This window comes from Camelus dromedarius, chromosome 4, assembly GCF_036321535.1.
Source record: "Camelus dromedarius isolate mCamDro1 chromosome 4, mCamDro1.pat, whole genome shotgun sequence".
Classification (NCBI taxonomy): Eukaryota; Metazoa; Chordata; class Mammalia; order Artiodactyla; family Camelidae; genus Camelus; species Camelus dromedarius.
Window position 1 is genome coordinate 32,003,998 of NC_087439.1, and position 21,118 is coordinate 32,025,115.

General features: G+C 32.4%; 1 protein-coding gene across 8 annotated transcripts in view; it reads right to left on the reverse strand.

Moving 5' to 3' along the window:
- PRPF40A (pre-mRNA processing factor 40 homolog A) overlaps positions 1–21,118 on the reverse strand; it is a 46,119-nt gene that overhangs the window by 20,084 nt on the left and 4,917 nt on the right. For all 8 annotated transcript variants that reach the window (XM_031451408.2, XM_031451406.2, XM_031451405.2 and 5 more), the window contains exons 3-5: positions 12,691–12,771; positions 11,473–11,503; positions 9,652–9,668 (exon numbers count right to left, since the gene is read on the reverse strand). In XM_031451408.2, coding sequence (XP_031307268.2) covers positions 9,652–9,668; positions 11,473–11,503; positions 12,691–12,771 — 129 coding nt within the window. The remainder of the gene's footprint in view (positions 1–9,651; positions 9,669–11,472; positions 11,504–12,690; positions 12,772–21,118) is intronic.

The window sequence follows — 21,118 nt, forward strand, 5'->3', positions numbered from 1 at the left end:
TCTATAGTCTCAGAATTATAAGGATATGACTGCTTGTAACTCCTGCACATAAAACAATCTTTCAAGCAACACAAATCTATGCCTTGTGGATAAAAGAGAATATATGAATGAGATGCTAATGTAGTACAGGTGAACTGATCATAAGCTCAACAACACCAACCCAAAGAATATTTATGTCAAGTTGGACAAAATTCTAAATTGACATGCCATAAAGATGCAGCTGTCAAAATTAGAAAAGATGGCTTCTGGATGACAATCAGAACTTAATAATCAACAAGATGAAATTTAACAGAGATAAAACATGAATTCAAATGCCTCAGCACAAGATAGGTGAGTCACTTTTGCTAAAGGGCATCAAGCAAAGAGGAAGTTCACCAGAAATAAACGAATGAGATAATGAAATAAAAAAGGGACTATGCACACTTGACCAAAAATGGGAAGAAAGAGGGGAAGTATGTCAACTAGTAAAACAACAGTAAGCAATTTAATATTCACTATCTGTTACTTTATTTGAATCTTAGAACTATAGTACAAAGCAGGTATAATCACTAACCTCATTTTACAAATAAGAAGACCAAGACTTAGAAGGGTTACTAACTTGCTCACAGTGATTCAGGAAATAAATAATAAAACTAGAACAATTCAGTAATTTCTGCCTTTAAAAACCACATTTTACCCACTTTGAAATACTATTTCAAGTTTACTGTATTCAGGCACAGTCTAATTAGCAATAAGGACAGAAAAATTCCTGGCCAACCACTGAATATTGAGCCCTGTACTAACTGCTTTGCATCCATTCTTAGTTACTTTCTTTAATAACGTATGAGAGAAGTACCATCTATTATTTCCACTTTATAGAAGAGAATATGGTGCACAAGAAAGTAACACGCCCAAGGTAAGCTAGCTTAAGTTCACTACAACACTGTCCCAGCCCAAAGGTCCTACTAAGGGTCAAGGCTCAAGGCTCCAACTCTTTGCAGCAATAGAAACTGAATCATTTCAGACAGGAATGTAAATTTTGTAGTAATGTTTTAACCAATATATCAAATTCCTTTACAGAAGTCAATTTTGAAGTGACAAAAGTAATTTACCAGATAATTTTTTTTACTCTTTTTCTTCAAAAATATCTAATCTGAAACTTAATGTAAAACTATAATTTTTATCTTGTTCTGGTCAAAACTAATAATATTTTAAAAAGAAAAATTTAAAACAAGTGTACCTCAATGCTGAGTATAAGATGAAAAGTGGAATAAAACATTAATAAATACCTCAACTAAATTTATCTTCATAGGACAAAGTATGACTTATGTAAGTAGTTATTAAGTATTGATAGTTATATTAGCATAGTCTATTCATAAACTCATTTTCCTACAAAATTAATACTTCTTTTTAAACGTAAGACCTCTCCAGAGCAGTAAGTAAATGCTGCCTATCAGAGACTTAGACTGACCTTGCAGAATTGGGGAAAACTTAAGAAAGACTTAAAGGTAAATTCTAAATGACCCAAAGCCAGGAAATTACTTTTAACCTTAAGGTTAGCTGCTTTGGGGTGGTGCAGGAATTATTAAGATATTCCGTCCACTGGAGCCTTAGCATGACTCTGCACTTTTGTCACATAACACCATTCCCAAAATTATTTTCTTACTGACACAATTATTCTACTAATAAAAAATTAATGACACAAATGGCAGTTCTGAGAAATTAATCAAAAGTTAACAATTTTACAAATGATAAACTGTGCGTATATATTTGCAAAATAAGTGATTAAAAAATTACCTATAATATACAAAAATCTATTACAATCAGTAAGAAATGACAATCTAATGGAAATATAGACATGGCCATCAACAGAACTCAATACAGGTAATATAACTGGATGTCCAATTTCATTAGTAAATCAAGGAAGCACACATTAAAATGACACCTTTTTACTTATCAAATGAACGACAAAGACTATTTGTGTACAGTGTTAAAAGGGTGTGATGAAAAGGGCAGTCTCATGCTACTGCTGGGAATGAAATTAGTATTAATTCTCTACATGAAGGCCATTCCCAATACCTTGGGCACTGAATGAAACTGGAAGGGAAAAAACGACTAAATCTAAACACTAAGCAGGCAAAAAAAATCGCCTCACGACTCTAAATAAGGAAAATAAGAAAAGTCAAAATAAAATCAGAATCGAGGAAGAGCACAACCAAAGACACATAACAGATTCACAATCAATTTCAAAATCTAGAGGAAATGATTTCCTCGTAAACTACTTTACCAAAATTTACCAAGAAGAAACACATCACAATGAACATTCCAATTATCACAGACACAACTGAAAGATACCCAACCAGATGACTTTACAGCAGAACCCTCTACATTAACCTTTAAAGAACAGAGAATTACAGCATCATTAATTCAGATCATAGAAAGAGATGAAAAGCTCTTTATTAATAACAGAACACAACAGAAAAGGTACCCCAAAAAGAGGCTGACATTGTTACTTATGAATATAAATGTAAGAATTTAAACAAAGTATTAGCCAGGAGAATACTACAACGTAGACACTCTGACAAAGTAGAATTTACTGTAGAAATGCAATGGTGGCTCAATTTTGGGAAATCTATAAAAAAGAAATTATTTCTACGAATAAACTGAAAGAGAACACCACATTACACTAATAGATCACACTAACAGACTTTATGATCAAATTACCTCCTGAAAATCATAATTCAGAAGTATTCAAAAAATAAAAATTAAAACAAAAATCCTGAAATAATACAGTAAGAAAAACACCTAAACAATAAAGGACAATTTATCAAAGACCAATAAGAATCATTCAAAAGCCACTTCCACTAAAACCATAACCAAAACATGAGTCTGCAACCACTGATTCAACAAATACTGCATGGCAATAAAATGAAATAATTGGTATAAATACTGGGAAAGAGATAAATTCTCTTGCCTTTAGTGCTAAAGACTCAAATGAAATCTAGTTAAACAACAACAACAAAAACTATTCTAATTATCCACGGACTCTGGTAATACAGCTGGCTACAGAAGAAATACACAAAAATCTCTGAATTGACAATAACTAGCTAGTAATAAAAATGGAAAAAATAGTCTATTCACAGCATAACAAATTGTTACAAGGTAAAAAGAAATAAAAATAGCTATGATTGCTATATGTCTCACCTATACAGAATTTAAAGCAAAACCGTAACGGTAAAAGTGGGCCTTCTATACTGATAAAGAGTTAAACACTTCAAAAACTTATCCTCAACATATATGCATTTATTCACAAATTAGCCTTGAAATACACAGAACAACAACAGAAAAATATGGAGAAAAAGATGACTAATCTTTTCAGTTAAAGATTTCAGTACACCCCTCTCCTTAGGTAGATTAAGCAGATGAAAGATACGCCAAATACAGAAATAACAAAGTAACTTTAAATTATCAGCACATAAAATACCCCTAAATTGGTCTTGAAATAGAATGTAAATGAAGCTTTAATAAAATGAAAAGACTCAACATCTAATAGACTGTGCTTTCTGATCATAATGCAAAAAGGTATGCCTTACAAAAAATAACTCACTCAAGGGCATGATCCATGAAAGAAATAATTGATAGGCTGAACTTAATTAAAATTAAAAACTGCTCTGCCAAACACAGTCAAAAGAATAAGAAAAGTCACAGAGAGAAATTATGTGCTAAAGATACATCTGATTAAGGGCTGTTAACCAAAATATACAAAAAACTCTAAGCTAACAATTAAGAAAATGAACAACCCAATTAAAAAATGAGTAAAATATCTTAACAGACACCTCACCAAAAAAGACAAACAGGTGCAAAAATACATATATGAAAAGATGTTCAACATCATTATTACAGAGTTGTAAATTAAAGTAAGATACACTACACATCTATTAAAATGCTAAAAAGCTAAAACACCAACACCACCAAATGTTAGTAAGGATGTGAAGCAACAAGAACGCTCATTCACTGCTGGTGGGAAGTTAAAATGAACTTTGCCACTTTAGAAGACAATCTGGTAATTTCTTATAAAACTAAACATATTCTTATCATATGATTAAGCAATCATCTTCCTTGGCATTTAACCAATTGAGTTTAAAACTTATGCCCACACAAAAACCTGTACACCAATGTTTTTAGCAGTTTTGTTCATAATTGCTAAAACCTGGAAGCAACCAAGATGTCCTTTAGTAGGTGCATGGATAAATAAACTGGCGCATTCAGAAAAAAAATATTATTCACCACTATTATAATTATTTTGTTACTCAGTGCTAAAAAGAAATGAGCTATCAAGCCATGAAAAAAAATGGAGGAAACTTAAATGTGTATTACTAAGTGAATGAAGCCAATTGGAAAAGTTTATATACTATTATTACAAAAGGTTACATATGATTCTAACTATATGACATCAGAAAAAGATAAAACTATGGAAGACAGTAAGAAGACCACTGGTTGCAGGGGATGAGGGTGGAGGTGGGGACAGGGATGAAGAGGCTGAGCAAAGAGGATTTTTAGGGCAGTGAAACTATTCTGTATAACACTATCATGAGGGATATATGTAATTATACATTTGTCAAAATTTATAGAATGCACAACACCAAGAATGAACTGTAGTGCAAACTGAACTTTGGGTAATAATGATGTGTCAATGCATGTTCACAGATGGTAGTAAATGTACCACTCTGGTGAGAGAGGTTGACAGTAGGGGAAGCTGAATGTATGCGGAATAAGGGGGTATCTGCGAACTCTTCACCTTGCATATCAATCTAAAATTTCTCTAAAAAGTAAAGTCAATTTGAAAAAAATCCCACATCTGGAAACCAAGAAAAACAAACATTTAATGACCTTTAAAAAAAAAAACCAAATGAAGGAAAAAGAAACCAAGGTATTGAGAGCTAAATGACAATGAAAACCTTGTACGTCAAAACTTAAGCAACACAGTTAAGGATGTCTGGAAACCAGTGAGCAAAGAAGCTAGAAAATTAGTAAGAGAGTACGTAACCAAGAAGGAAGTAAAGACAGCAGAAATCAACTGAATAGCTACCCTCTCCCTGCATCAAAAACAAACAAACACCAAAGGAAAAAGAAACATGGACAATGATAGCTATTATGATTTTTAAATTTAAGCTAAATAATTATTAAACCTAAAGAAAACAGATAAATATCAGGGAAAAAAATTAAAAGAAATTTAAAACTGGAAAAGTACAAAAACAGTAAAAAATATTATGTCCCTTAAATTTTTAGTTGTGTTCTATTAAGCATTAAGAAGTAAATTACTTGTTATTTATACAAGTTATTCTAGGGACCAGAAAAGAGAGGTTATTGCCCATACACAAGTAACCTAAAAAAGATACTAGCAAATCAAATTCAGAAGGAATTAAACACACGTGTGCACATATACATACCCTAAGCACACATAATGAATAACTAGGGTTCATGTTAGTAATGCAAAAATGGCAGTTTCAGAAAATCCACCTGTGTACTTTCACATTAACAGACTAGAGAAGAAATATGATACGATCATCTTAGTTGACACAGAAAAAAAACACTGAAGAATTTAAGAATAAGTACATATTGAATTCTATCAGCAAACCAGAAATAGAAGAAAACTTCAGCTTAATATAGATTATATACCAAAAAGCTATAATAAAAACATCATATTTAATGGAGAAATTTTATACATACTCCCTTTAGGAGAGGAAAAGAAGACAAGATGCCAGCTGATCACTGCTACTTCTCACCACAGTACTAGAGGTTCTGGCTGACACAATAATAGTGGACACAGATATGAGGATCAAGAGAGAAGGAGCCAAAACTGTCATTTGAGGGTAATAGTATAACATACACAGAAAATCCACTAAGCAACAAGAGTTCAGCAAACCTGCTGGATAAGCACACAGAAAAATGATCATATAAAGTACTATAGAAAGATTCAAAATAGCACCAAATTTCATACAATATCTATAACCTAACAGAATGAAGGATGCACAAAGCTGTAACAGAGAATATTTAACACTATCATAGAACAGACATAAAAGACCTGACTAGAGCAGCTGGCCCTCTGTATCTGTAGATTAAACGAACCATGGACTGAAAATATTTTAAAAACTCCAGAAAGTTCCAAAAAGCAAACCTTGAATTTGCCGCACACTGGCAACTTTACACAGTATTTACATTGTATTTACAACTATTTACATGGTATTATAAAAAATCCAATGTCTGCAGCAACACTCCATCGAGCAAGTCTATTGGTGCCATTTTTCCAAAATCATGTGCTCACTTTGTGTCTCTGTACTATATTCTGGTTATTGTTTCAATACTTCAAACTTTTTTATTTTTACTTTGTTATGGTGATCTGTGATCAGTGATCTTTCAGTTATGATTCACTTAAGGCTCAAAAAAAGGTTAGCATTTTTCAGCAATAAAGTATTTTAATTAAGGTATGAACATTGCTTTCTTAGACATAATGCTACTGCACACTTAAAAGACTACAGTGTAGTGGAAACATAACTTTTATATGCACTGGGAAAACAAAAATTTCATGTGATTTGTTTTATTGTGGTATTCACTTTATTGCGGTGGTCTGGAACTGAACCAGCAGCTCTGAGGGAGGCCTACAGTGAGTACCTCAATCTGCTTAACACTGGCAGCAGGTGCTAGGTGGAAAAAAGTTATTTCTGTTTTGATAGCCTATCAGAATGACTGATTAGTGAGATCCAACCAGTTGACTAACTCTAATAAATGTGAAGAGAGGTAAAACCTGGATTTCTGACTGCAGAAGGCAAAAAGAATGGCAAGGTCAGCAAAGGAAACCAGGGGCAGCAGCTCTCTTGGGTCTGCTTGACTGCAGATCAGAGATTCAGGAATTTCTCTTGCCAGGTACGTGTTCACACCCTGAATTACATTCGATGTTCATCAGAGTTCTGGTTAGAGCCATGTTTTGCTGTCTTTAACCCAATGCTTATTTTAAGAGTTTAAAAGGAAGCTAATTTTGAACTAGTTCTTCATGTTTAGGAATACACAGCAAGGGGGACTACAGCAAACCAAAAAGCTTTTACAGAGTAAAGGAAACAGACTGAAAAGATAACCTTTGGAATAGGAGAAAATATTTATAAACCATTTATCTGGAAAGGGGTTAACATCCAAAATATGTAAGGAATGCCTACAAATCAAGGGCAAAAATCCAAAAATAATCCAATTACAGAAAGGGCAAAAAAGAAACAAAAATTGCTATCCGGTATATGAAAAGATGCTCAACATCACTAATCATCAGAGAAATGCAAATTAAAATCACAATGAGATAGTACTTCACACCTGTCAGTATGGCCATTATAAAAAAGAAAGAAAAAAAGGAAGGAAGGAAGGAAGGAAGAAAGGAAGAAAGGAGGAAAGAAAGAAAGAACAAAAGAACAAGCGTTAGCGAGGATGCATAGAAACTGGAACCCTTGTACACTGGTGGGGGATGGTAAACTGCACAGCTACTATGGAAAACAGTATGGAGGTTCCAAAAACAAAAAACAACAAAAACCCAAGCCAAAAAAACCCAAACAAACAAAAACAAAACAAAACAAAACAAAAAACCCCACAACAAAACAAAACAAAAAAAAAACCCCACCAAGCTCATAAAAACAGATAACAGATCTGTAGTTGCCATGAAGAAGGGTGGTTTGCAGGAGTGGGAGAAATGGGTGAAGGTAGAGGAGTATAAAGTACAAACTTCTAGCTATAAAATAAAAAAGTCAAGAGGGATAAAATGTATAGCATAGTGACTACAGGTGACAGTACTAAATAGCATCTTTGAAAGTTGCCAAGAGTCAAACTTGAAAATCCTCCTGCGAAAAAAAAAGTTATAACTATGTATGGTTGAGGGGTTAACTAGACTTTGTTAGTTAGATAATCATTTTGCAATGTATACAAATATCAAACCATTATGCTGTACATCTGAAATTAACAATGTTCTATGTCAATTATACCTTAATAAAAAATAAAATATAAATGAAGAATGTGAAAAAAGAAAGAAAAACACACAAAAAGCTACACACAAAAATTCACAAGCCTTTCCCACAAGACATAAGATAAATGTCTTATGACGTATATCAAAGTGAGCACCTACTGGGGAGGGTGGACTGGAGTAAAGATGAAGAATAAAGAGAAAAAATATGAGAGACTCTCCATGGATCAGTAATAATGACCATAATCTGAAAAGCACAAGTAAACTTAATTTGTGTACCTGAAGTCTGAAAAGAATAATAAATTTTTTTAAAAAAAGCAAGTTTTCAAAAAAAAAAAAAAAAAACCCAATGTTTTTGGATAGGGAATTTAAAAGGTATAAAAATGTGCCACTCTAATCATAAAAAATATGTTTGATCAGGAATAGAGAAACAGAAGAGATGGAAAAGAAAATTCAGAAATAGATGCCAGAATATGTGAGATTTTAATATATGACAAAAAAGATACTTTCATTAAGTGAGGAAGAAAAGGTTTTACAGACAACTGATACAACCAAAATACTAACTATGGCGGTTCTCTCATAGTAGGAAAACTTAGGGTGAAATTTGCTTTCTTCTTTTTAACTTATGTCTGCCTCATTCTCTCCTAGTGAGTCCATGTATTTAAATAAGCAGCAAAAACATGAAGCTATCATTAGTCAAAAATATAAACAGATACTTATAATGGAAGAATACCAAATGGATATTTTATAACCATTCAGCTTTTAAAGTAAAAGATAAAAGAAAATTTAAAATATTCAAATACAATTCTTTGAATTCAAAAGTTCACAATTCTTTCCCCCAAAATTTAAAATATTAACATACTTACAACTAATTTAGTTTTCTGCATTTTCTCAACCATAACATGGGAGTAACAGCTACCTCTCAGGACTGTTGTTGTGATTAAATGAGAGTGCACACATAAACTCTTCACTGATCCTTAAGGAATTTAAAAAAACTCTGGAGGCTAAAGAATAGCGCTATTATCCACAAACATAAAATAGCCATATTTAAGTGACACTTCAGGCTTCCATTATTTTCCCAAATACTATAAAAATGTATGAGTAAAGAGTATATAAAGCATTAACAACAAGAACTAGAAGACTACAACCTTAAAATCAACTATTGAGGGAAAAAAGGCTGTACAATGGTATCATTCTCTCCGTTCCTAACAAAAACCAAGCAATTCTGAATATTCTTTTTGTCATACTGATGCTGTGTTAAGGAAGGTATAAGCAAAAAAGTATTTTAAACTACTATATATTAGGAAAAGTCTACACTAGGTTTACAGTAATGAACAAGGGTATGTACACTTTTGTAATATAAAGGAGTACTTTCCAAAGTAATGCTGAACTGAAAACTATCAATTACTGTGTGCCTACAAGTCATTTCCCTTCTAATTGCGATAAGGAGAATTCAAATCCTTGTAAAAACTGATAATATATCTGATTCCCATACCTCTCATTAAGTCCTACAAAAGTAAGATTTAAAAATAAACTATTAAAAAGTTCTTCAACCTTTGACATAGGAAAGAAAGGAAAAGGGTTCAACTTAGTAGACAATCTCTAAAACAGAAACAAGGATCAATATAATACGCTAAAGAAGGACAATGAAATAAACATATTCCAAAGATACTTACTGCGCCTGATGTTGCACCTAAAAAAAAATATCGGGAGAGAACAATATTATAATGTGATAAATCACGCTTTCATTTAACAGTTTTGTAATATTTATTCATATTATTTTCACCCCCCTATCCTGTCACATTAAATATCCTAAGACTGCTTTCTCCTTCCCACAAAATAAACAGCTATAGTGCAAAGCATTTTCAGAATTAAGTTGGCACTTTACTTTGAACTTTCAGTCTGTAAACTCACTTGGAGCCATGAGAAGTATTCACACCTTTACCTTCTGTTTCTCCTCTCCTTGCTATTATAGGTGTCTATCTTGACTAATTCCTGTTTTTGTGCTATATTACTTAGGTACAGTACTGTCTCAGACCTCTGAATCTATGTTCTAGACTTCTGGCAACTTCGACTATCTAGTTTCCAGACTTGTGCTGTACAACACAGTATCCTTTAGCCATTACATACTCCTGTTTAAACTAAAATTTAAATAATCAAGATTAAATAAAATTTTAAAATTCAGTTCCTCCTCTGCACTACCCACATTTCCAGTAGTCAATAGCTACATGTGGCTGTGGGTACTGTACACAACAGTGCAGATTACAGAATATTTCCACCACAGCAGAAAGTTCTACTGGATGGTACTATCCTAAACCATTACCAAAACCCCTTTAAGACATAAGGGGAAATTCACATTAGTCACAAAGATCATATGAATAATCTTTAACTTTAGAAACTAGTAGCTTAAAACCACACGCAATAAAGAAAACAAAAGACTGTGTAAAAAGGAAACAAAACTAAGTAATACATATACCCGGAGAGCAGTCAAAAGAAGCTAGTATGGAACATCAATAACAGAATCAAAGCATTTAAAAACTAATTAAAAAAGAAATCTGAAGTAATTTCCCAGGGTTATTTAGGGTAATAGTAACAAGCTGCAGATGGCTAGAAAGGTTAACATACTATTCTAAGGTATTTCAGAACATCATTATAGCTTAAATAATGAAATCTGGGAAACATCTTAAAAAGATCAATTATGGCTCACATAAATCTGCAGAAAAGCACAGAGTGCATTTTAAACATGTTTCAACCCATAATATTAAAACAAAAAATGTTTTGACATAAACATAGAGAATAGGTCAACATGTGGAATATTAACTTTTGTGGAATATTACTTACTCAAGTATAATTGAAGCATTATTATTACATGTTAAAGTTACACTAATCTTAATAAACACTAATAGGTAACTGGCTGGAAAAAAAAAATTACCTGCACTGTTTACAAGGACCACCTAGGTACTAGAAAAATGACAGTGAAGTAGTCCAGAAGTTTGAGAGTACACAATCTGTATCTGAAGTATGGAGTTGTTATCCCATCCTACAATGTTTGTGGAGTATATACATGGACTTAACCAGAATTTTCATTCAAATGTTCTGTGAGTACCTACTGTGTTGAGAGATCACTGTAATAGATAACGAAAATTCAGATCATCCAGCTTTTCAAGATAAGGTCAATCTTTGTGTAAAAGGAAAAATTCAATCTCTATGTAAGCCTGCAGACTGTAAACATTAGCAACTAAGCATAAAGTTTAAAAACATTGTGTGGGCCAAAGTATATCTGTAGACCAAATTTGGCCCCAGAACTCTTCATCTAAAATTGTGATAATTTCTTATGGATTTAATTATGAACACTATTCTTATTTTTCATTGCGAAAAAAAAAAAAAAATCAAGAGCTGACTACAGAGCCTGAGAAACACAGCCTTGTTCCTCACTATAATACAGTTGCTACTGTCCAAATGAAGTTAATATATACTCCCATATATGGTATACATACCTGCTGCTACATCCATATTATTTACTCCTGGCTGTAAGAAGAAAAATGAAATTAGTTAACAACATTCACCTTGCTTAAACTATATTTTATATAAGAGCCTCATTAAACTTAGTCAATCAGTTCCCCCTATGTAGTAATTCTCAAGCCTGTGGCTCAAAGATTCTTAGTTAAGTTTTAGTTGTCTCAGTTCCCTAAGCTTGCTATAAATTGTAAAAAATCTCAGTAACCTGGAGCTACTGAAGCACTCTTAAGTATTATTTTTACATGATCATCAGTTATATAAAGATACACAACCCTTTACCCACAATTCTAAGATCCAAAAAGCTCTGAGAATCAAGTTGTTTTTTTTTTTTTTTTTGGTTCTGCACCAAAACTCATTATAGTGGCACAATCTATACTGAATGACATGAGCTCTTTATAGCCTGATTTATCCCACATCAGTGTATCTGTTAAGTTTTGTTTTAGAAATATTGTGTTAGAAATTAAAGAGCACTGCTCAAGACCCCATGGAAAATGTATGCATATTATATATCACAGGCAATGTATTATTTTACAACATTAAAAAAATTTTGAAATGTATCTGGCCCTAGGGGCTTTGGGTAAGATTCTGCAAACTTACTATCCCACTGGAGTATGCCATATCTGTTCAAAACAACCAGTAGGCTATCAGGTAATAAAGAAGTAAGTCATGCTAATCTGAATTATCATAATGATTTTTATATTGCTGTACTATCCAATAAGGGTGATAAAACTATTCAAGGATTTTTCTAAGTAATGTGCCACAGTTGAAATCTCATGAAATGTAGATTTCAAATGAAATCTTTGATTTCTAAATCTAAGATCTAGTATTAAATCACATCATACCAATTTTTAATTAGTACTCAAGTAAAGCAAAATGTCTACTCTTTAAGATTAGAATGTTATAAAACCAATGAAAAGCTTCTGGCTGACAAGTTACGCTTTTTAGAATTCTAGTCTTATTTAATGTAGAATTAACTTAGTAACTAAGGATGTACATCTATTACAATATAAATATAGGGGAAAATGTAACTGCCTATCATTCAAGAAACTAAAAATAGAAGTACATGTAATTCTCACCTTACATTATAGTTCTCAGGAAGCACTTAAAAAGTAACAAAACTGCCTATAAAATACACATTATTTCATATATAAAAGTAATTAAAATATCACAGAAAACAGTTATTTTCACAAGATTACCGGTAAGGCAGGCTGCATGGAAGCCTGAGACATATGAGACATCATCATTCCAGGCATTACTGAAGACATCATTCCAGGCATCTAGAACAAAAGTAAAAAAAGGTTACTATAAGACCAAAGCACTTAATATGATTTTAAGACTCTATCTGGTTATTAAAGCTAACATGTACAACTTAAGATTAAAACCCAGTAAACACTATCCTATGTGGATAGTATGCTTAGTAAGTGCTTGTTGAATGAATGAAGTATTTTATCTGTCAACAATCTATTTTAATACTTACATCATAATCTACATGTATAGTCAAAATTATTTTACAATTTAAAAGTTCAGATTATTATGTCATTTCTAACCTAAATTTAAGAATAATAATCTTTTAATTTTAACTCAACACATATTTTTCTCCCTTCTTTGGCAAGGCAAAGATTTCTTTTCAATATTTCTCATCTTTGATTTTTAATATCTATATTAAATAAATTTACAGCCATCTGGTCTTTTAAAAAATTCTAGATCAAAAGTGATTGTAATTCAGTGACTTTAAACAAATACATTAAAAAACTTTCAAACTCAAATTACATCTATGCTTTCTCTTGTAAAGAAAAAATAAAGCACATACATGCATATCTAAAGAAAGCAAGCTTGGGAGCTTAATCTCATCTACCAATGATTGCCATTCAAATCTATGAGTTAATCTTTGCTACCATGTATGAATAAAAATCATGAAGATTAACATAAAGTTCCAAAGGATTCTGACCCAATGTTTGTGTATGTTAGTACAATCTCACATAGTAATTTTGATTTTAATACGTGAGAAAAACATGAAGGGAGATAAAAATTATTTACAACAATCACAGGTACTAGAACAAAGTAACCAGTTTATTCAACAGTTTCAAATTAGATGAACGATTTGAGAAATCAGAACAAAAAAAAGAAGCCTATTGGTCAATATGAATATATAAATCCTACTACTAAAAGTAAAAGGGAACACTCCAACACTGACATTTATTACTTGTGAAAGTCAACTCATAAAGCAAAACTAGGCTAAATTACCACTAAAATGAAGTAGCATAGTATTAATGGATGAAAGAAACAAATACACAGAAGTCTTTTTGTTCCTCAAAATGGTAAATTGTTTCAACATCAGTAAATAAGAACCTGAAAGAAGACCGTGCCTAGAACTTGAAACACAAGGGCAAATAATAAGTTTTGTTTTGTTTTGTTTTGTTTTTTAAGTACAGAATTTGAAAACAAAGCACTTGAAAAGCCTCTAAAACCCAGACTAAAAGAATTAGAGCTAGGCTTTTTCTCCTTCTTGCCCTAGTAGATATACCCTCACAATTAATTCTGCTTTAGGCTAAGAGCAAAGTCTATTTGAATTCTTTAAGTACTAAGTAACTAATTATGGGGAAAGCTTGGTGGGCAACAAAGACAAAAAAGGCCTGCTATTTAAAATGGCCTGGGAGGGAGAGTACAGCTCACTAGCAGATCGCGTGCTTAGCATGCACAAGGTCCTTAGCATTCCCAATACCTCCAATAAATAAAAAGGACTGTAGGTAAAACCAAATGCTAGTAACGTATGCAAAAACTAGAATTCAAAGCTAAATGGAAAAACTGAAATTGGAAAACTTAAGAGAAAAATGAATAAGTATTTTCTCACAGGAATTAAAGACATTTAAAAAGTGGGGTAAAAAAAAAAAGTGGGGTAAAATCTCCATCATACAACAGAACATTTCCACATTGACAGCAGTACAAATGATTACAAATGAATGTAATTTCAAACTGAAATACTACTTCATAAGATACACAGCAATCAAATCCCACTTAAAAACAAAGCACAAACAAGCTTACATATAACAAGTTTACTAGACCAGGTTAATGACACTGCAAACAACACATGAAAAGTCATTAAAGTAGAGAATTTGACAGTTCTCTCAATTGTTCTTCCCACACTTCAAACTTTAAAACATCTAAAAAATTTGCCTTTAGACTAGAACTCATGGTATTGGTTATAAAATGAGATTTAACATCAAATTAAAAGCTAAAATTTCCCTCTGCATCTCTGTTAACTAGTTAAGCTTGTTCAACCCGACAAACATTAGCAAGTTTCTTAAACTACGTACATGAATATTCTAAAAGTAAATAGATCATTAATGTAATTCTAAAGCAAAACTGTGATATTACCACAAAACCAAAGGACAAAAAAATAAATATGCAAAATATTGTTTCTTATGAAAAGTTATTACAAGAATCTGATAAAATTAAGAGTTCTTCCAGAGGCTTGAGCATCATAAAAAAAGCTTGTTTCCCAAAGCCTGAAGAAAATGTTTGATAAAAATATTATGATTTCTATTATTCATTAATTCTAAGGTACACCTAACATAGAGATGCATATGACAACCCATCTGACTGAAACTGAATTTTCTTCAGAGGATTTTTCTTGACTCAGGCCAGTCACTTGGCAGTACCATCAATCTGAGAACATTAAAAATTTCTAAGTTATATTTCTTTATTGTTTTAACACCACACTGATAATGGGGATCCAGGCTGCAAGCTTGAGAGAACTGGCTTATGGTTCAAATCCCCAGAAGTGATTTTCCCCTCCCTTTGCCCAATAACCAAAGTTGAGATATTCAAGTTACTTTGTTGTCCCTTTTTGCTTTTGCTTCACATAGAGGGAATAGCCTCTGGTGTCCCAGCTTTATTTGTAGACTTCTCATTTTAGGGTTTTTGTTCCTCACTTATGGAACATAATATAATGGAGTGTCTCATTAATGATGAGCTCTTAAGTTCAAAGGTAAGATGTTGATTCAAAATGGTCAAAGGGAAAAATTCTTAACACAGTTGCTACAATATTGTCACAGTAAACTTCATAAGCCAGACCATTCTTAAGGTTACAAAATGGTAATTCAAACTAAGCTTAATGTGAAGCACACTATAAAATTCACTAATCTTATACAGCTTCACAAATTTCCATTTAAGCTACTTTAACAAATATATTAAATGTTATAATTAAGAATTTTTAGCTGTTAGGAGACAGAGAAAGAATGGCCAGGGTGAAAAACATGTCTGCGAGACATAAGCTAAATTGCCTAAAATATTAAACATCTAAATGTAATAAACACTTTGGCACCTTTAAAAAATAATTCAGATGTACTATTTGATATACTTTATTCAAAGTAGCCAATGATTTGTGTGTGATATGTTTCTACTTCTCTTCTTGTAATAATAAAAGTTAAATCAATTATCAAGATGCTTTCAGAAGAATCACCCATTTGAAGAAAAGTTTAAAATGGGTAAAAACTACAGAGCACCATACAATCTGCTCAGTCATCCTTAGCATCCCAGTTTAGAATATTCCTGCTAGATAAAAAGCATGATTCACAATATGATTCTAAATATTTTAATTAAGATATGATTCTAGATATTTTAATTATTTAAAAAAGGTATAGTAATAGAAGCAATCCTATCGATGCTACAGCAAATTAGCTATACAAAATGTAAAGTAAATAAAGCTCAATTTTATTATGATATGAAAATAAAGGTGTACATCTTCACATGGGCACCTCAAAATTCTTTTTCTTTATAATTATTTACTGAAGTTTTTTCCTGCTGACATAACGTATCTTTTGTCTAAATATTAACTCTTAAATTTGGTTGATTTTTAAAAAGTAAACTTGCTGCAAAACTATGGCTGCAAACTGTAATAAGTTTGATTCTTTTGCCTTTCCAATGTGCTAAAGTCAAATCCTGCAAGCACACTCCATAGAGGCTATCAATATTAAGTAGAGTATATAAAAATAACTATTTCCTATACCACTAACTTATCTTATAAGCAAATACATGAGTGAATGCAAAAAATTAAGTTTTGAATAAACACAAAAATACATCTTTGAATCAAAGTATTCATTCAATTGGAAATAAATATAAATACCTGTTTAAAGCATGTCTTTAACAAGTAAGTGCATGGGTTTTGGGGCAATCATTTAACCTTACATCCTCTTTATCTACATTTACATACAAATTCAAGAAACTTGTCATTTTCTGACATAAGAAACATTTAGATAAGCAAAAAGTTGGCAATATTTGCATAAACTGTTACCACATTGACTAAAATCTTACTATTTAATAAGTGAAATGTCAGTATTCAAAATTACTTAGTTTGGTAAATTCTCTCAACTTGGACAGTTTAGACTTACTGAAGTATACACTATTCCTTCAGATTCTAAGGAGGTTAGTTTACTGATATAATCTCATGGCTCAATGGTATAATCTCATACTGCAATACAGGGAAGCAGCCTAGTACAATTATTAAGTACACTCTGGAATCAGACTGCCAGAATTCCTATCCCAGCTTGGCCACTCACCAGCTGTGTGATCCTGGACTAATTTACTTAACCTCTCTGGGCTTCAATTTCGTCACCTCCAACAAAGGGGAAAAACAGCACTCATCTGATAGGACTACTGTAGAGAATTTAAATGGGATAAACATGAATATAGGAAGGCACTTAGAACAGTGTTCAATAAATGAAAACTGTTTTATTACCACTGCTCTCCTTCAACTCATATAATGAAAGTCTCATGTTGCCCCTTATCTTATTTCCTAGCTATCTGTTATACAGGCACTTCAGTTCTTTAAAGGCATCTAATAAATACTGTAAAACCAACACCTTCAACAGAATTCAACACATGTAACAAGAAGTCAATTCCAGATTAAGCATTACATTTAGAGCTGCCTCTTCAACGTCACTTTACAATTCACTTAAGTTTCTAGGCCTTACTATTCCTATCCATAAATTGGACATCCAACTAGCCAAGCCACTTTTCAGAGTCAGGAGTATCAAATTCAATAGGGTGTTATGAATCTCTCAACTGATACACAAACATGGTGATAAAATATAATTCTAACACAGATTTAGGATCACAATTCTAGTCCCTGAAAACTTAAAAAAAAGAAAAACCAAAAAACTATGTGAAAAAGGACCAAGTTGTTTAAATTAGTTACTGATACTTAGCCTACTTAGGCCACTGTCACTTACTAAACCCCAAACTAACTTCTTAAATGAGGGTACAGAAAATATAAAGAGATATCCACTGGGTGTGGATATGTGACACAAAAACTTAGAAAAGGAGCTGAATGAAAATGAACTGTATCATTTGATTTTTTAAAAGCTCTAAACATACTGGGATACACAAACAAATTGTAGTGTCTCAATTTAGTCACACAGAATTAAAGACTTTATAAAACTTACTCTAAAAAGTCATCTAAGCCTCCTTTTGGACACAAGCTAAGACACAAGTATAGAGGGACACAAGACTATTACTATCTCCTTCCCCAATTCCTTTAAACTAGATTCAGTTGTTTATTTAGCTAAGTCATTATATATTTCTCTACATAAAACTTTTAGTTTCCTCTCAATTGTGGGCACCTTTAGGACAAAGAGCATGTTTAATTTATTTATGTACTACTACTACAGAGGACAGTTATACAGACGTAACAGAAACTCAAACACTGTAGTAGACTTTATGACCAGTCCTTATATCTATATGAGAGAAAGTAATCTTCTATTGTATTTATCAAATATATGGTCATAAATATGTAATGATCTTGCTATTACTTAAAAAAAAAACACCTTTCAAAGAAGTAATAACTTTCTCGATACCTGATGCTCAAAGAAACATATACCAAGATCATATACCACGTAAGAAACATACCAAGTAAGAAAGAAGCAGATAGAAGTAGGTTTTCTCTCAAGCCCATCATGCAAAATACTACATCAGTATTAACCACTAATTACAAGTAATTTTCTTTAGTAAGCAAAAGAAACATGATTATTTGACATGTCTAGAAGTATCATGACAGTCAAATCAGCAGTTAAAAGATGAGTAAACAGTTCAGCTAGGCATCTAAGTAATACATGTAAGTTCGTTGTGTGCAGGGTATATACATCATTCAACTTTATACTAATATCACAGCCAAGAAGAATTTCTACTAACTAAAATGGATACTGTCTACTGACAACTGACAATGGAAATATGAAGGTATGAAAATAGGAAATAAGAATGAAAGACTAATGACAACTTTATATGAGACAGTATATACCTATTCATTCCTACTTAAAAATCTTTACAACTTAGACCTGTTACTTCTCTAGGTAAAAAACAAAAACTAGTACACAGCTATGGATTCATACATATTTGCCAAATCTTTATTATCTTACTGATATACTACTTCATGATGATTGGAAGTCACGTCATCAGCACATCTAACAAACTCATTTAACCAATAGGTTAACCTGTTGAGATTTGTTCTTTTTCCTTTTTGATTCCACTACTTAATGAATACACTTGTCGCACACTACAAGCTGCTTAATTTATGTGCATTAATAATACTTATTTCGATGTGGCCTTTTTCTCCTGAAGAGCAGACCAAATGGATAAGTGGCCCCAATTTACCATTTCTCACAAAATGCTAATTTCATGGAACGTTAATTCCATGCAATGTGCTAGACAAAGCAAAACAAACAACAAGGGGGTAAGGTAGTGTGGAAGTGGGGGAGGGGAAGATGGCTAAATAAAACCAAGAAACATTGAGTAAAAAGTTTTAAAAGGCTTCTGCAGGACCTCTTAGCATCTTTAGAAAATACTGTGCCCTTTGAATTGCAAAGGGGGAAGGGGTATAGTTTATTTTTATAAAGTTACAGTCTTCTTAGATCCCTCCAAGTAATCCCCATATACGCAGAAACACTAATCAAGCTGAAGTTTTTGAATAGATGAGTTCATATTTAAACGATTTGCTATCTAAAGATAAGCAAAATAAACTTATCTTCTAGTATTATTAGTGAAACCTATCAAAATTTAAGTATAAACACAGCCCAAAAGTTACACTAACACAGTAGGTATGGGTCAATCTATTTTTTAAAATGTACTCACCTGGGTAATGTAAACACATACAGAAAGTTACATAGATTCAATAATCTATGAGCAGATAACCTTAGGAAAAAAGTCTCTGTTACTGGCTAATGTCCAACTCAATGGAAAGGATTCAAAAGTGAGGGTAATTCAAAAGCAACAGCAACAAATCAATTTATCAAAGTAGCCAGATAAACCTAAGATACCAATATGTTAGATTTCTCTGGAATGCCTTTACTCCAAATCATTATTTTTCCCTAGGGTATGGAAAAATTTGTGGTAAAAATTAAAGAGATGATCACCAATGAAGCCACAGAGACAGAAATACATTTGCCTATAATTTGAAGTGGATGTAAGCAATTGTTTTATTCACCAAACAAAACAATGTATTTCATCCTATTTATCATCCATTTCTGACAAATGAAAAAGCAACAGTAGAGGCATACACTGAAAACAGTAAATGGTAACAATGTAAAGTCATAAGTAAGTACTGAAAACAGTCATGTGCAACACTAACTTCCTTGCTTATATTGTAGAAAACAAGTATATGTGTTTATTTCATTCATTCAACAAGTATTTTACTGAGCACCTATGATGTGCCAAGAACTGTGCTCAGCACATACAGACTTCTTAAACATAAAGAATATAGGCCCTGCCCTCTACGAGCTTACAATCTATTACCTATTGGGAAGCCACAGCAAACAAGCCATGAAACAAATCAGTAACTAAGTGCCAAAATAAGTGAAATAGTAAGAGTTATGGGCAGAACACATATGATTTTATTTTAATAATCTGGAGGGTAAGTGTATACTGGGCAAATTTATTACTAAGGACCTCCTGGAGAAGGCAGGACTTGAAATGGCAGAACTTAGATAAGTAAAGGGAAGTTCATCATGGTGAGCTGGGGGCAGGAGGGCGGAGGGCAAGAAAAACAGCATAAGCTCTGTTGTCAACTAATATAATCACTCAAGATAACATGAAAAGACAAGTCTGGGTTCAAAATAGGGAATGTTAAGACCAGCAGCTCAGAATCATGCCTTGGATTATACTAAGGGAGATCACTGAAAGTTAAGTTGTGGAATGTAGACATTATGCTATAGGCACAGAACAACACCAGAAGTTTCTAGGCAAGGAATAACCTTCTGAAATCTAAGAGAATTGTTTTAGGGGGAGCAGGCTTGGAGCAAGAAAAACAGCTCAAAAGTTATGAAGAATATCCTAGGCATAGGAGTGTAACGACTTAAGCTCAGATGGCAGCAGGAATAGAAATAAGATGTATAAAAACCTGCCTTACTCAATATGAGAACAAGAAAATCCAATTTGTCTGTAAAGAACAATTATTCATTTATCAGTTTATTGAACAAAGAAAAGTGTTGAATAATTAGAATTAAGGAGGCATTACTAACAATTTTCTGTTCTTTTATTTCAATATTAACCCATAAAATCTTATATAGATATCCCCTATTCTTATCAAATGACCTAAACTGAATCATAGGCTGTTAGAGCTGAAAGGGACCACAA